General features: G+C 35.8%; 1 protein-coding gene across 3 annotated transcripts in view; it reads right to left on the minus strand.

Moving 5' to 3' along the window:
* Positions 1 to 15,495, minus strand: part of FNIP1 (folliculin interacting protein 1) — a 153,833-nt gene that overhangs the window by 25,987 nt on the left and 112,351 nt on the right. For all 3 annotated transcript variants that reach the window (XM_047873308.1, XM_047873297.1, XM_047873315.1), the window contains 4 exons: positions 7,670 to 7,816; positions 6,392 to 6,561; positions 1,844 to 3,272; positions 887 to 1,055 (listed from right to left, as the gene is read on the minus strand). In XM_047873308.1, coding sequence (XP_047729264.1) covers positions 887 to 1,055; positions 1,844 to 3,272; positions 6,392 to 6,561; positions 7,670 to 7,816 — 1,915 coding nt within the window. The remainder of the gene's footprint in view (positions 1 to 886; positions 1,056 to 1,843; positions 3,273 to 6,391; positions 6,562 to 7,669; positions 7,817 to 15,495) is intronic.

Consider the following 15,495-nt stretch of genomic DNA (forward strand, 5'->3'; position numbering starts at 1 on the left):
CAGATTCCAAAATCCATAACAAAATACTAGCAAATCATATCCAGTAATATATAAAAGAACTATATGGGATTTTTTTCCCAGGAATACAAGAGTTGGTTAACATCTAAAAATCAATCAATGTAATCTATCACATTAACAGTTTAAAGAAGAAAAACAAATGATCATTTAAAGGTGGGGGGGATGAAAAAACTAGGAATAGGAGGAAACTTTCCATCTGATAAAGGGCATCTATAAGAATCCTACAGCTAACATCATACTAAACAATGAAAGACTTGATGTTTTCCCCTAATATCAGGAAAAAGACAAGTCTGTCCACTATCAGCACTTCTATGCAACTCTAGTGAAGGTTCTAGGCTGTAAAATCAGGCAAGAAAGACACAGTGTATCCACACAGGAAAGGAAAATGTAAAACTGTCTATTCATTGATGACATGAACCTATATATAGAAAAACCTAAGGAATCCAGACACAAAACTTTAGTAACTAAAAAATGAGTTCAGCAGGGCAGATGAATGTAAGATCAATATACAAAAATCAAATGTACTTCTATATACAAGCAATGAACAATCTGAAAATGAAATTAAGAAAATAACTGCATTCACATTTAAGCATTTACAATTTTTTTGATACCATAAATGATCTGACGATGAACATCCATGAATATATATAATACTCTCCGCATTTCACATTTCTGTTTGCATAGATTCCTGAAACTCTTTACTTGCTTTCATGGTGACAGGCACAAACATGCAGGTGCAAAAGTGACAGATTCAGAGTACAGTGACTGGTACATAGTAAAGTATGACCAAAAATACAAGATAATTTGGGGTTCTGTCAGTAAACAAAGTTCATTCTAAATACATTCAAGAGCAGGGAAGGTAACTCACCTGCACAGCATGAGACAAATCTGACACCAGACACTGACGGAGCCTCTCATCACTACCAATTCCTTGAAGAACAAAGTCAGGCACATAAGATGAGCAGTAGCCACCCAACAAGGACCTCCCAAAGTTGGCAATGTTGGGCTGAACAGCACTCACTTCAATTAACTTTGACCTGGAAGAAAAGTCCCAAAAGAAGGCATATCTAATTAGTAACAAACATATTGTATCAATAAAAAACTTCTTGGACTCTACTACTCCATATTTCTAGTACCATCATTTTCTGTAAAATACAGAGTAAAATCATCGTTAAGTAAAAACTGGCCTAAGTGATCAATCAGATCACAAAGTACTCCTTCCTATCAAGAAAAGAGGGTAGATGAACAGCTATGTAAGGAGGTAAGTATAAAACTTTCTTAACAGTCATCAGGAATGCTGTCCCTTTGGTATGTAATGCATTCTTAATACAATCAGAAAATGAATACCATCATTCAAAACAAAGTAGTTAAATACATCACAAACCCAAAGCTTGGAATATAACATTTCCCAAATACAAATCTACTCCTTGTATATTTGACTGAGAGTATCATTCCCTGTTTTTCCTTTTAGTCTTGGCCAAATTTATTTCCAATAGCCATTTCCCACCTTCTCCGTGATTACCTCTCTCTAGTTGCTGGGCTCAGCATATATTTGGGGGCATAATTCATTCTTTAATGGCTTGAAAACTCCTAAGCAGTAAACAATTTCCCACACACAAATATACTTGTCTTTAATGCCTTCATTGAGCCTTTCTGGGGTGCCTGGAGGGCTTAGCCTTTAATCTTTCCTATGAGTAAGAGCACATGATAATAAAAGAAAATCTGTCCAGGACAATGATCTCTTCTTTCATATTAAAGACCAACTAAACAAAAGAATGATACATATTTAGAGGGAGTCTATTATAGGTTAAAACTTCTTACTCACCCAGGAAAAGGTATCTCATCTTCTTCTGCCCAATCTTCTTGCTCTCCTCCATAATAACTGCTTACTTGTCTAGTCATATCATGACCTGCATCTTCACTTTCACTATCCCCAAGGGCACTATCTGAACTTTCATTCCTTGGAATGTCCCATTCAGTTCCTATAGCAATTTTTTTCTCTGAAGTCTCTTTATCCCCATGGGGGACAAGAATGGAGCGTTTATCTCTTTGGTCCTGCTGAGGAAAGCAGGTTTTACATGAATCTTGGTGAACTGTTTCTACACATTTACAAAATTCACTGTTCTGTTTGCTATTTGTAGTACACAATCCTTTTGAAAATTCTAACATACAGCAGTATTCTTTACTGTCTGTACTTGTTTTAACTGCAATAATATCATCAATAGTCCTAGTTTCAATTGAATCATCATTAAAATATTCATCAAATAAGCTCATGCTTTCTAGGTCTGAATGATTCCAACAGGGAAGTTCACAGGGCTCTCCAGAAACTACGTTTGGTATAGGAGACTCTCCGGATTGGTCCTTAGTTGTTTGTTTAGTTTCTTGATGCTGCTGATCAACAACAGCCTCTCCTTCTTCCTTCAGTGGCTTGGTGTGGTGCCTGGTAATCTGATCCACCACTGCCTGACTCCTGAGTTCAGTATCTGAGTCAGGTGACATAGAATCTCCAATTAAGAAAGTAACCTTTGTCTGGGATGCTTCACAAGAAAATGCAGCAGTCACAAGCTTATCTGGAGGTTTTTTTTCCACAACCATTCCCGTGGATCTCAACACTTTGCCTGTGTGATTACCTGAACCCAGCAATTCCTCATTATGCCATGTTTCCTCTGCTGGCTCTAAGCCTGATTTTGACAAGGCACATTTGTCTACTGGAGCAGATCCTGTGCAAACAACGGTCTCCAACTTGGTGTCAAGGCAAGTTCTTAATTTATCTCTGAACTGTTTAACATCAACAGCATTTTCTTCTTGGCAGTCAGAGGGAGAAATCATACGGCACTCATCTGAAATTCCTAGTAGCTCCTTAGAGCTGTTTTGAATCTCTTCTGTCTCTTGTTGTGAAACATTCTCCATATTTTGTCCCAGGAGGGGACGACTGCAATATTTACAGTTACAATTAGGAGTCCTTGTTTCTTCTGTGTCTTTAAAGAGCAAACTGCTTTTGTTTCTGTGCATTGTGATAAGCACATACTCAGATTCTTCTATTTCACCTTTCTCCAAAGTGGTAGTAATTACAGTGCCTGGCATAACGATGGCTTCATCTTCTCCATTTTCTAAAAGATGGGTTTCTTGAAGTTCAGAGCATCTTATAAAATAAGTAAGAAAATAAAGCAGCCTCTGGACCATGTCTTGTCGTTTGCCAACCACTACAGTCCTTGCCAACCGTACAGGAGAGCCAATAGCGCCATACAAGTCCCCTGAAATGGAAAAACCAGTTAATGGACACATCGCCTATTCATGTAGCTAACTAAGCAGGCTATTTTCAATGATCAGAAAGCTAATCTTATTGTATGAGGGCTAGCTCAGGTTTTATTCTTAGTTCTTTCATACGTGAGCGACTATTCAGGAGGATATGATAAGATGAATGAATCTCTTTGTTAGCCAAAGAGAAAGGTGAACAGAGAGGTTTTCCAGATTCCTCCTTAGGCAGCTACTGGTTCTGAAACTTCAACCAAAGAGTCCATTGTGACACTCACATTTATCAAGAATATTCTCGGTGCCAGTCCTCACACAGAGCACTTCAGTGGGATAGAGAAGCTCTACCTAAGGACTATGTGCAAAAGGATTCTATTGCTGCACTCAAAGCAGAGAAGAAAAAGCAAAACCTCTACTGGGGAGCAAGGAGAAAAGGAAGCAACGGTAGAATGGAGCAGAACTGGAGTAGTCACATCACATATCTGATCTTTCTTGATTTAAATCACATCCGTGAACAGTAACTTTTATTGCCCTACCGAGGACCCAAAACTAGCTTTTTAAAAGCCCATTTCCCCTTCCATTTCCTAAAGGGTTGAGTACTCAGAAAAGGCCAGAAAGGACCAGAAGAGTGAGACCTAACTAACCTAAGAGGAAAAGAAAGGGCAACACATTTAGCCATGTAGTTCATTTTCACTTTTACATCCATGTGAGACATAAACAGCCATTACATAAAAAAGGGGAGGAGGGGAACCTAAGAGTCATCAATATAAATTTCTGTATTTATGCTATAGCTCAAATTAGAAGACACAGTTGCCAAAGTACACTTAAAAATGAAGAATACAGTCATTAATTTAAATTTAATTCAATTTTAGCATGTTGTTTGCATATACACTTTAAAACTTAACCTCTACATTGTTTAAACATAAACAGGTCTCAAATAAATATATGCTATAAACAATATAATGACAATTCTTCCCCTCTGGTTAATACACTGGCTCTAATGCCATCATGCCACTATTCAAAACTACTCCTAAGGTTCCCACAAATTACCAAATAAACTAAACTGTTCTGGCATGGCAAATGAGACTTTCATGACTGGTTCTACTTTACTTTTCTAGGTTTATTTTCTTATAGTTACCCTTTTTCATCATTATTCACACAAAGTCCCACTTAAAGCAAACTACATAAAATGAAACACTCATTCTCCTCAGCACTTTTAACATGAAGACCCCTTTTCCTCATGCTATGAACTTACCATTTCCCCTGTTATCTCTGCCATTCCAAAGCTTTCCACCCAAGCATCCTCTGTTGGGCAAAAGTAAACTTCCATAACTGAACTCTCACTCAACTTTTCATTTCTCTTACAGTTCCTCTTTGAATTATCCCCGTATTTGTTGACGATAATTTGTCATTGTTATTATTATTGTTCTATTTATTACCTTCAGTAATAAACTATCCACTTCTTGATACCAAGAACTACATTTCGCCTTTCATACCCCCCAATATTCTTTGCACAGGACCTTACATATATCATGCACTCAATAAGCGATTGTAGAATTGAAAATAAATTTGATATGTCCAAATAAAAAAATACCACTGAATACTTGATTTGAAAAAAGTTAATATCCATATAATGGAATACTACCTAGCATAACAAAGGGATTGACTATGAATATATACAACATAGGTGAATCTCAAAGTAATTATGTTGAATGAAAAAAGTCAGACAGAAAAAAAACCATGTACTGTATGATTCCATTTATATCTAGAATTGCAAAGTACTCTATGGTGACAGAAAGCAGACCAACAGCTTCCTGGGTATGGAAAGGAAGGTGAGTAGGGAGAGTAGGTAGGGAAAGGAGGGAGAGATTACATGAGGAAACTTTTGGAAGCGATGGGTATGTTTATCATCCTCATTTTGGTAATGGTTTCAGAGGCATTCATATTTTGACATATATATCAAAACTTACAAAATTGTGTGTTTTATACATGTGTTGGCTGTATGTCAATTATTCCACGATTAACTAGATGAAAGTAAAGGAAGAAGGAAGAGAGGGAAGAAAGAGAAAAGAAGGGAAGTTACATGAATAAGTTACATGACCACCTGCCTGACAAGCTCACTCATCAACACAACCTAAGGGAAGTTTCTACCAAGTCATCAAAATGTTCTCATTGGACTCCTCCCCCATGCCCTAACAGCAACAGAGTAAGAGCAGGAGTAACAGCAGCCACATTTACCTCACACTGTTCTAAGCACTTTACACATATTATTTTATTTAATTTCCACAGCTTTATGAAGTATGTACTATCTATTATTATTATCCCCAATTTGTAAACAAAGAGACTACAATCCAAATGTGGTCTGCCTAACTCACAGCCTGTCCTTTTTAAAAAATTTTTTTTAAACATTTATTCATTTTTGACTGACAGAGCGTAAGTAGGGGAGGGGAAGAAAGAGAGGAAGACATAAAATCCAAAACAGGCTCCAGGCTCTGAGCTGTCAGCACAGGGCCTGACACAGGGCTCAAACTCCCGGACTGCGAAATCATGACCTGAGCTGAAGTCAGATGCTTAACCAACTGAGCCACCCTCACCCTGCCCTCACAGCCTGCACTTTTAAGCATCATGCTACAATCCTGCCTAGTGACCGTCAACTAATCAACTATCTCCTCTCTCCTCAGTTATTCATTTTTTTAACACGGCCTTGCACTAATGGAAACATTTTTCAAAATTACTCAACAAAAAAACAAAAGTGGAAAACAGGAACCTCAAGGATTGCCTCTCAGTTAACCAGATTTAGTCTAGCTATCACAAGTGACTGTGATCCATGCTTCCCAGGAAAAGTATGTAATGTAAAACACCCTCAAGACCCTGAAGTTACTAGTAAACCAGTCTTCATCCTGCTTCTTCTCTTGTTCCCACTGCAGTTCTATATCTCTAAGGAACAGATACCACTTAATATGGGGATAAGACATGAAAGGACAAGTAAAGAAGTGCTTTAGAATGGAGGAGGTAAAAGAGAACATCTTATTTCTTTATTTTTGTTTTTGCTATAAAGTAACTCCAGACAGTTACACAAAAGCCTAAGTATTATGCATAACGTAAGGGTTTTCAGACATACCTAGTTGTGCCCAAAGTGGGTTATATGGATGAGTCTTTGCCAACATGTCCACACTCTGAGAGGAATGTTTTTCTAAAAATATTTTTATAGGTGGTTGTCCATTTGGCATGACTGTTGGAACCCAGGCAAGATGATTGGTCAGAACTGCAGTAATGAGTGCTGGCAAGAATCTGAAAACAAAAACACAGCTATCATATTCCAAATTGCCTTCATTAGACCTAACGTAAAATGCAGCAAGAGACTAAAGTAAAGAGACTACATATTCTCACGTAGCCAAACAGCATTAAAAAAGGAGAGGAAAGAAGAAAAGAAAAAGAAAAGATATATCACCTGGATGAAAATAAATATTAACAAGGTTTTTGGTCGAGTAGGGGTTAAAAAAAATCCTTGAAATAACAGCAATATTCACACAGGGCTATTTCTGATCATAATTACAAAACAAAACTACCATTTTACTTGAAAAACTAGTTTCTGCAAAATTAATGAATCAACCAACAAGTCTATATATTTCCATATTACTGAATAGGAAAATGAAGGAACATTTTAAGCAAACTTTGTCTACCATCTAAAAGAATAAAACATCTAAATTATTCATCTGGATTCTAGGAATCTGATGTAATGGTTAGAAGAAAAAAGTATGATAAAAGATCACATTAAATATGTATCACTGGAATCCTGGCACTTCGTTTGTTTTTGTTTTGTTTTGGGTTTTTTTTGTTTGTTTGTTTTACTTATTTTCTATAGAATGAAACTGTAAGTGGATATGACTCACCAAAAAATGGGAAGCCGCAGAGAATTGTTAAATTGTCAGGAACTTTAAGTCCTTAAGTTAACACATAATTAAAGACCTTTTTACAGTTTTTCATTCATAATATTCTGTGGACTTCTATATCTTATCTCTTTTTTTAATATTTAAAAAATGTTTATTTTTCAGAAAGAAAGCACAAGCGGAGGAGGGGCAGCGAGAGGGGGACAGAGGATCTGAAGCAGGCTCCAAGGTGACAGCAGCCCCATGTGGGGCTCGAACTCACAAACCATGAGATCATGACCTGAGCTAAAGTCGGACGCTTAACCAACTGAGCCATGCAGGGCACTGCATATCCTATCTCTTAACTATCTTTTGGAATTCAGGTTTGGTTATTAATAATATGAAATAATTCCAAGGATAACAGTTAATTATTTCACTTTTGTAACTGAGTTTGATCAAAATATAGGTAACCACGTTATAGTAAATAATAACTAAGATAGATATACAAAAAGAAAGAGAGAAAGCCATACTGATTTTTGGAAGCATTTTCCATTAGAAATGTGAACTCCTTCATGAAACGATGGCAAAGCTGGTTCTTTTCTGGAGTCCCCGACATCATTGTAAGCCAGACAGGCTCTCCAATTCGTGGCATTGTATAAAGATTACAAATTGTTGTTCTAAAAAGAGGAAAACACATTATGAAATTCATAGTTCCCAGAACTACATACTCTTAAAGTTTATATTGTCAGGTTGGGCCTCACAGGTAGATTATAAAAACTTTCAAAAGGACAAAATCAATCAAGTCATTCCTTCTTTGTCACCAGCATAGTAACACAGGAATGCTCTGCACATGAACTCATATATGATGGTTCTGATGCAGTCTCTGCCCCTGATGACTGTGTGCTCTTGGGTTAATTACTTCCCTACTTTAGGCATCAGTTTCTGCCACCCATAAAAATGAAAGTATAGAACCAGATAATTTCTAAAGCCCTTCCAGTTCTTCGTTTGTAAGGTATATGCCATACTTAAATATAATGCAAATAATCAACAACCTAGAGGAGAAAAATATTCTGTATTGGATAATAGCTTATCCATACAACCACTCAAAACAATAGTTTATTGGCATCATATTGTTACCTATGCTGAGACTCTTTAGTAGAGTTCTAAGGACACTATATCTGCACTCTGTATTTTATGACTCTCAATCTTCTGATGTTTTTCCTTGAATCAACAGAAGAAAGCATTATTGCACAATTATGATGACGCTTTTCTGGCTCTCTCTTGCATTTACTTAGACAACAGCTAGACCCATGAATTACACTCTCTCCTTAAGGCTTCAAGGACACCTTTAAAATATTAATCATTTTACTTCCACATTAATATCTATTCAGCCAAGTCCTATACACTCAGATTAAGCAAATGCTACAAAGCTGAGGCTTAAGAAACTAGTTGATCTTTTGGAAGATACAGAACTGTGTCCTACTTTCTACTCTCTACAACAGTGCTATGTGATAGAACCTTTTTTTCCACAGTGATGGGAATGTTCTGTATCTGTGCTGTCCAAGATGGCACCCACTAGTCATATGTGATTACTTAACACTTAAAATGTGGTCAGTATGACTAATTGATTTTAACTTTAATTTTATTTAAATTAAGTACCAAAAAACAATTCAAGTATCCACATGTGGCTAATGGCTACTATATTAGAAAGTACAACTCTAGAAAGTTATCTGAGATCTCCATAGGTCTAATACCTACTTCAGCATAATTCTTTTTTCTTTTTAATTTTTTTAATGTTTATTTTTGAGAGAGCACACACAAGAAAGTGGGGGAGGGGCAGAGAGAGAAGGAGACATAGAACTCAAAGCAGGTTCCAGGCTCCACAGTGTCAGCACAGAGCCCCAACACAGGTCTCGAACTCACAAACGGTGAGATCATGACCTGAGCTGAAGTCAGACGCTAAACCTACTGAGCCACCCAAGCACCCCAAGCATAATTCTCTAACACCTAGAACCCAAAAAAAGGAAAAGAATTATCTTGCCTGTATAAATTTTACTGAATCTTGACCCAGCATGAACACAATATATTACAATGGATAAAAGTGACAAACACAGGTCACATTAATGAGTTCTTGGTAGGGCATAATATCATGGCTGAGAACTTGAAAATAAACAAATGGAAAAGAATTAAAGGCATTTTACAGAGAAAAATATGATTCAAATATAAACTAGGAATAGCTGAAAATGTTTATTTTTAAAGCCTATTAAGGATGTCCAGGTAAGATGGAAAAGTGAGCACCAATGTTTATCCCGTTCAGTTCTGAGGTCCCAAATGAACACCCGTTAAGGATCTGAAGACAGATTAAAAAAAATCTTTTTAACTGTTTATTTATTTTTGAGAGAGTGACAAGAGTATGAAGCAAGGGAGGAGCAGAGAAAGACAGAAACACAGAATCTGAAGCAGGCTCCAGGCTCTGAGCTGTCAGCACAGAGCCTGACACAGGGCTTGAGCTCACAGACTGCAAGATCATGACCTGAGCTGAAGTCAGAAGCTTAACTGACTGAGCCACCCAGGCGCCCCAACAGATAAATTACTATAGCAAATAAAAATGGGGAATAATCGGACTTAAAATTTAAATTATACATGTAATAAAATTCTAGAACATAAAACACAGAAAGGAATGTTAAGTGAAGTGTTAAGGTAGATGATGATATGGGTTACAGTGCTCACAGAAGGAGACACATACATAGCTAATCTCCTCCAATGAAACAAGAAGAGGCTCGAGACTGACAAATGCCTGGTAAAGTTAGGACAGGAGTTATAGAGGACTGTAAACAGGGAGACTAATTGAAGGTCCATAAATGGCTGATGACCCCTTTCTGCACCCCCTATTTTTCCACAGAATGACTAGAGACTAGAAGAACAGATGTAGCAACTGACTAGCCCAGAGAAATAACCTTGCTCAAAGCCTTACCGATACTCGAAGATTTCACCGTATGTAAATAGATACACAATGAATCTTGTGATATTAAAATTTAATGGGAAGAAGGGACAGCAATTAGGAGAAAAAAATGTCTTATATATGCTCCTTCAGGAAGTGATAATAAAAACAGGTTCAGAACCACCACCTTAAAGTAAAGTTCTCCAGTTTGAGCCTAATTATGTACAGAACTCCCAACCTGTATTTTAGTGCTTCACTCTCAGCTGTGGAAGGGCGACCCAAATCCTGATATAGAGGGAGAGCCTCCAAGGAGAGAGGGACACAACCAGAAAAACAGAAACACACACTCACAAAAAATGACTCCAGAGGAAATAGAAAATGATACATTCAAAAAAAGGAAACCATGAAAAAGACATAAAAGGTCAGTTCAGGAATGCCAGTTACTAACAAAAAGAATTCAAGACAGAGAAGACAGAGGAAAATAAATAATCAAAGAAAGTAGAAAACTTACCAGAACTCAAGCTAGTGCTAGAGCTATACTAAAGCTGAAGGGCCAACAGGCAGGTATAAACTCATGGCAGGAATTAGAAATGCTCCAAAATTGATAAATCAAGAAATATCTACAGTAAGTATACTGTTTAGTAATGTGGAGGTAAATAAAAGAAATAGGTCAGAGTGTTCTTGAGAAGTTAAGAATGGGGATGGGAAAGAGAGGATATGGTTCATTTCTTTTTCATTATTAGATTTCTCAGCATATTTTGTGTCTTTAACCATGTGAATGTACTTTCTGATGAAAAGAAATACTGTATAAATGAATGAATGAGCTGATCGATTCATTTTCCATGAGTTTCTTAAGCATATTAGAGACTACTACAAGTCCATGTGTCATTGGGCAGAGCCAGATCACTAACCTTGGTATAGTGGTCCACTGAGGGCATTAGCTTTAATGTTTTGATGCTTAAGACTAGGTACTACAACCTCAGAGTGTATCAAATGCAAAGAAGGCAAAGAAATTAATTATGCAATGGAGCTTCTCATTATACACAACTCTATGTTGTTACTAGCAATCTAGAAATAATAGTATTTTCTTCTCCTCTCCCCTAATGATTATGCCCTAATTTTCAGTGGTAAGAAAGGTAAGAATTTTTAGTTACCTGACCCCTTATTTTTCCTGACTGTCCCTAAAGAATGAAAGACTACCTTAGGTGGAAGTAAACTGTGGGCCTGATTTAGTTTTCTTTGATATGCACAAAGTCTAAGTGAGAGTCCAAGAACCTCAACTTTGCCAAATCGCTCTGCTAACTAAACATGCTTCTTGTCTGTCTAGGTATCATGGCTTCTGCATGCATGTGAATCATTTCCTTCCTCTTCCCAACTACCCCAAATTCATTAATCATCTGGTCTCAAATAATCACATACTTTAAAAACTACCTATTAATTTTTAATAATCATTTAATTTAAAAATTAAGACAGATTCTCATTATTTGCAGCAATGTTCTGTAAAGCCGATGCAAACAATGAATTAGTGAACAATGAATCACTTTACCTAGGGAAAATACATAGTTAGGTTCCTGTGAGTCTCTCATCACATTTTTGTCAGCCCTTCAATACATAACCTTGTTTTATGTGGGTTTCTGTTTACAGATACCTTATTTAATATACTATTGATTCATTTACATTGAATTCACAGCCAACAGCACTGTAACTCAGGTATTCATGAAGGTTACATGTATTTTGTCTGTAAGGCACATCACTGCCTTCTTACACTTAGGAACATTAGACAGCATTTCAGCAGTACACTCGAGGGTGATTTTTTTTTTTTTTTTACGTTTATTTTCAAGAGATAGAATGTGAGCAGGAAAGGGGCAGTTAGAGAGGGAGACACAGAATCCAAAGCAGGCTCCAAGCTCTGAGCTGTCAGCACAGAGCCTGACGTGGGGCTCAAACCCACAAACAGTGAGATCATGACCTGAGCCAAAGTTGGAAGCTTAACCGACTGAGCAACCCAGGAACCCCGAGGGTGATTTTTAATAGCAAAATCACTAACAAGAAGCACAAAATGAAACAAAAAAAGTGCCTTTAAATAGATGCAAAAAGGATACTTGTTTATAGAATGAGAGCTGAAACAGGAAGGCAGAGTAATGCCTTGTTCAACCTCATCTAGGAATGTATCAGACTACTTTATTTTTTTTCACTGTTCTGCACATGTTACAAATGATCATTAAAACACTGAGTATATTTTGAGGTCATAAATAAATTTCAGCAAGTAGGTGAATTCACAAATGTACAATCTGTATGTAACAAGGATTAAATGTATATATTAAAGTACTAATGATAGACCTAACAAAAATTACAACAGTTTATAAAGTATTTTTAAGATTCTGTAAGAATGCTTAACTGACTTACAGAGACTTTCATATCTGTACAGTGACTGAAGTAAAATAATCAAACTAATACAAAAGGAAAGGTATACAGTCATGACCTACATTTTCAATGGTTATATAATCATACATACTGTAAATTCTAGGCAATATTAAAATTCTAAGACTAGGCCTTTTGTACTACCCAATAATATAGCAATTAACTCACAGGTATTTAAAATTGTTTTGAATAAAAATTTTTATAACCAAAGAGCAAGATCAGTATTCTACTAGGAATGAATCTTATGACAATATTACTATTCTGGTAACCTCTGGATAATGGCAGAGTTTCCTCACACCTAAAATAGGGACTCTTGGCCTTTTTCCACAAAGCTTGTGACTGCAGAGAAAAAACTATCAATTCAATAATGTAAGAAACAGTTTCTAGTGCAAGGGCAATGATTCACACTGCCTTGTAATAGTTAAAATGTGAAACTCAAAAAGAATATTACAGGATTCGTTTAGGCAAATAAGCAAAAGTTCTGTTCAAACATATATTTTTAATAATTCCAGTCTAAAGTCAACGGAACAACTCAACTGAAACAAAAATTTTTTAAAGTTATTAACAAAATACCCAATCATTAAGAGCACCTTTCTTTTACTTTAAAGGTATAGTATCCACTTCAGGAAAAGCAGAACTCTTAAGAATCTTTGAGTGAACTTTCAAGCAAATTACAGATTAAATTTAGAAACTGAGAAGATTATAACTTTTCATATTTCTTGAAAACCACTTATATTCATGACAAAGGCATATTTTACAGATTTCTCATAGAGAAATCACTCTAGAATTTCTTTGAGTATGCAGTTAGAGTAAAATTCTTCAGCTCTGTAAACAGAGATGACCAGAGCTACAAGGGAATGTGTGAAGAGCTAAGCTGTCGTAAACCAGGAGAAATGTATAAATAACCATGGTACTCAGCTGATAATATTTCAGGTTACAATGTTCAACATGTCTTGGTTTCAATAAAACAAAAGAACTTCTCCCATAGCACACATAATCTCTCTCAAGAATTTCCAAGGCCAGAAAGTCATTATTTCAAAATAATATTCTCAAATGTGGAGTATGACATCCTTTCTCAGAACTGTACATCTGCAGTTGCTGTATGGTTGTACAATGAAGGCTTGCAAATATACCTAACATTGTAGTAGTACAGATTTGGTAATTTTTTTCCCTGAAAACAGTTTAACCTAGTAATTTCCACACAGATTGTGAAATAAAAATGTGAGGCTCTAGACCTCCTGATTCAAACTCCACAAGTCTGGGAAACATTTTGTTACATTTGCCTAGTGATCAGCTGAGCACTGCATTTTTCTTTTTAATTGGAAGTTTTTAATATAATTTAAGTTCCAAACAAAATCAATTTGAGTTTTAACAAAATCAATCATTTTTTATTTCAATTCATTGTATTCTTACATGAAAATATTACTTAAAAACAAGCTCACCAAAAAGAACTAAGATTAAACCACAAGATTATAGAATACTTCCTCCTCCATTCCCAGCACCTTGCCACCATATTGTATCAACAAAAAATTGCTAAAAGACAATAAACACAGTCCGAAAAGACAAAGAAAGCATCAGAATCAAACTGAGATCTAAGACACAGATTGTTCCTATCAGATGTTAGTATGTTACCATTTATATATATATATGTATGTATATATGTATATGTATATATATATGTATGTATATATGTATATATATATGTATATATATGTATATATATATGTATATATGTGTATATATACATGTATGTATATGTATATACATACTATATATATATAAATTAGTAAAACTATCACCTCCAATATAATTTTCACTTGTGCAAGTTATTTCCTCCTAAGACAAAAAAAGAAAGAATACAGGTTGAAATTTATTTCTCTAATTTTTCTCTACACATTCCCTAACCACTGAATTTAATGAACAAAAATGGAAGATATTTAAACTCACTTTTAATGCCTTTTATCCTAAAAACTATGGTAAATAAAAGATGAATGACTAGAAAATTTTATCCTTCTCAGCAGCTGAGACCAGTGGATGATTACTACACAACAGCTATAAAGTATACTCAATTTAAATAAATTCAAAACATGATAAAACATTCCATATTAGTTAGGTTATTTTTACCATGATTTTCTATTTAATGGTTATCTGTAATTCAATTTCAAATATTATACAAAAGATTGTTCAGGCAATTAAGTCTCTCATTTTGAGAGAGGTTAAAAAAACAAAGAAACCAGATTCACTTCCACTGTGGTTTACTTTTAACACAGTAAGAGAAAAATGAAGAATAAAAAAGTTGAAAACAAACACAGATTTTCTCTTACTGTCAAATTTACTAAATACACCACCCCTTAGTAATCTCCATTAACAAAAGGTATGTGGGTATATGTGTATGTGTGTGACATGCCTATAGTTTACCATAGCAATCCTGAAATAGCACAAGCTAAAACAGGTTCTCACTTCAAAATGTGATAGTCCTTTTTTTTATTTATTTATTTATTTATTTATTTATTTATTTATTTATTTATTTATTTTCAACGTTTATTTATTTTTGGGACAGAGAGAGACAGAGCATGAACGGGGAAGGGGCAGAGAGAGAGGGAGACACAGAATCGGAAACAGGCTCCAGGCTCCAGGCTCCAGCCCAGAGCCTGACGCGGGGCTCGAACTCACGGACCGCGAGATCGTGACCTGGCTGAAGTCGGAAGCTTAACCGACTGCGCCACCCAGGCGCCCCTCTAAATGTGATAGTCCTTTTAAAACAACAATCCAGGAGACCCCTGCCCCAATATAGACCATTCAGTCATCAATGAACAAATATGAAGCCAGTTTTTCTAAAACAGATAAATAAACTACTGGTGATAATAACTACTGGTGGTACACTTGACCAGTCTCTAGGAGCCCAACAGGGAAGACAAAGCACATTTCTTTTTTTTTTTTTTTTTTTTTTAATTTTTTTTTTTTCAACGTTTATTTATTTTTGGGACAGAGAGA

Source organism: Prionailurus viverrinus, chromosome A1 (genome assembly GCF_022837055.1).
Source record: "Prionailurus viverrinus isolate Anna chromosome A1, UM_Priviv_1.0, whole genome shotgun sequence".
In the NCBI taxonomy this organism is placed as follows: domain Eukaryota; kingdom Metazoa; phylum Chordata; class Mammalia; order Carnivora; family Felidae; genus Prionailurus; species Prionailurus viverrinus.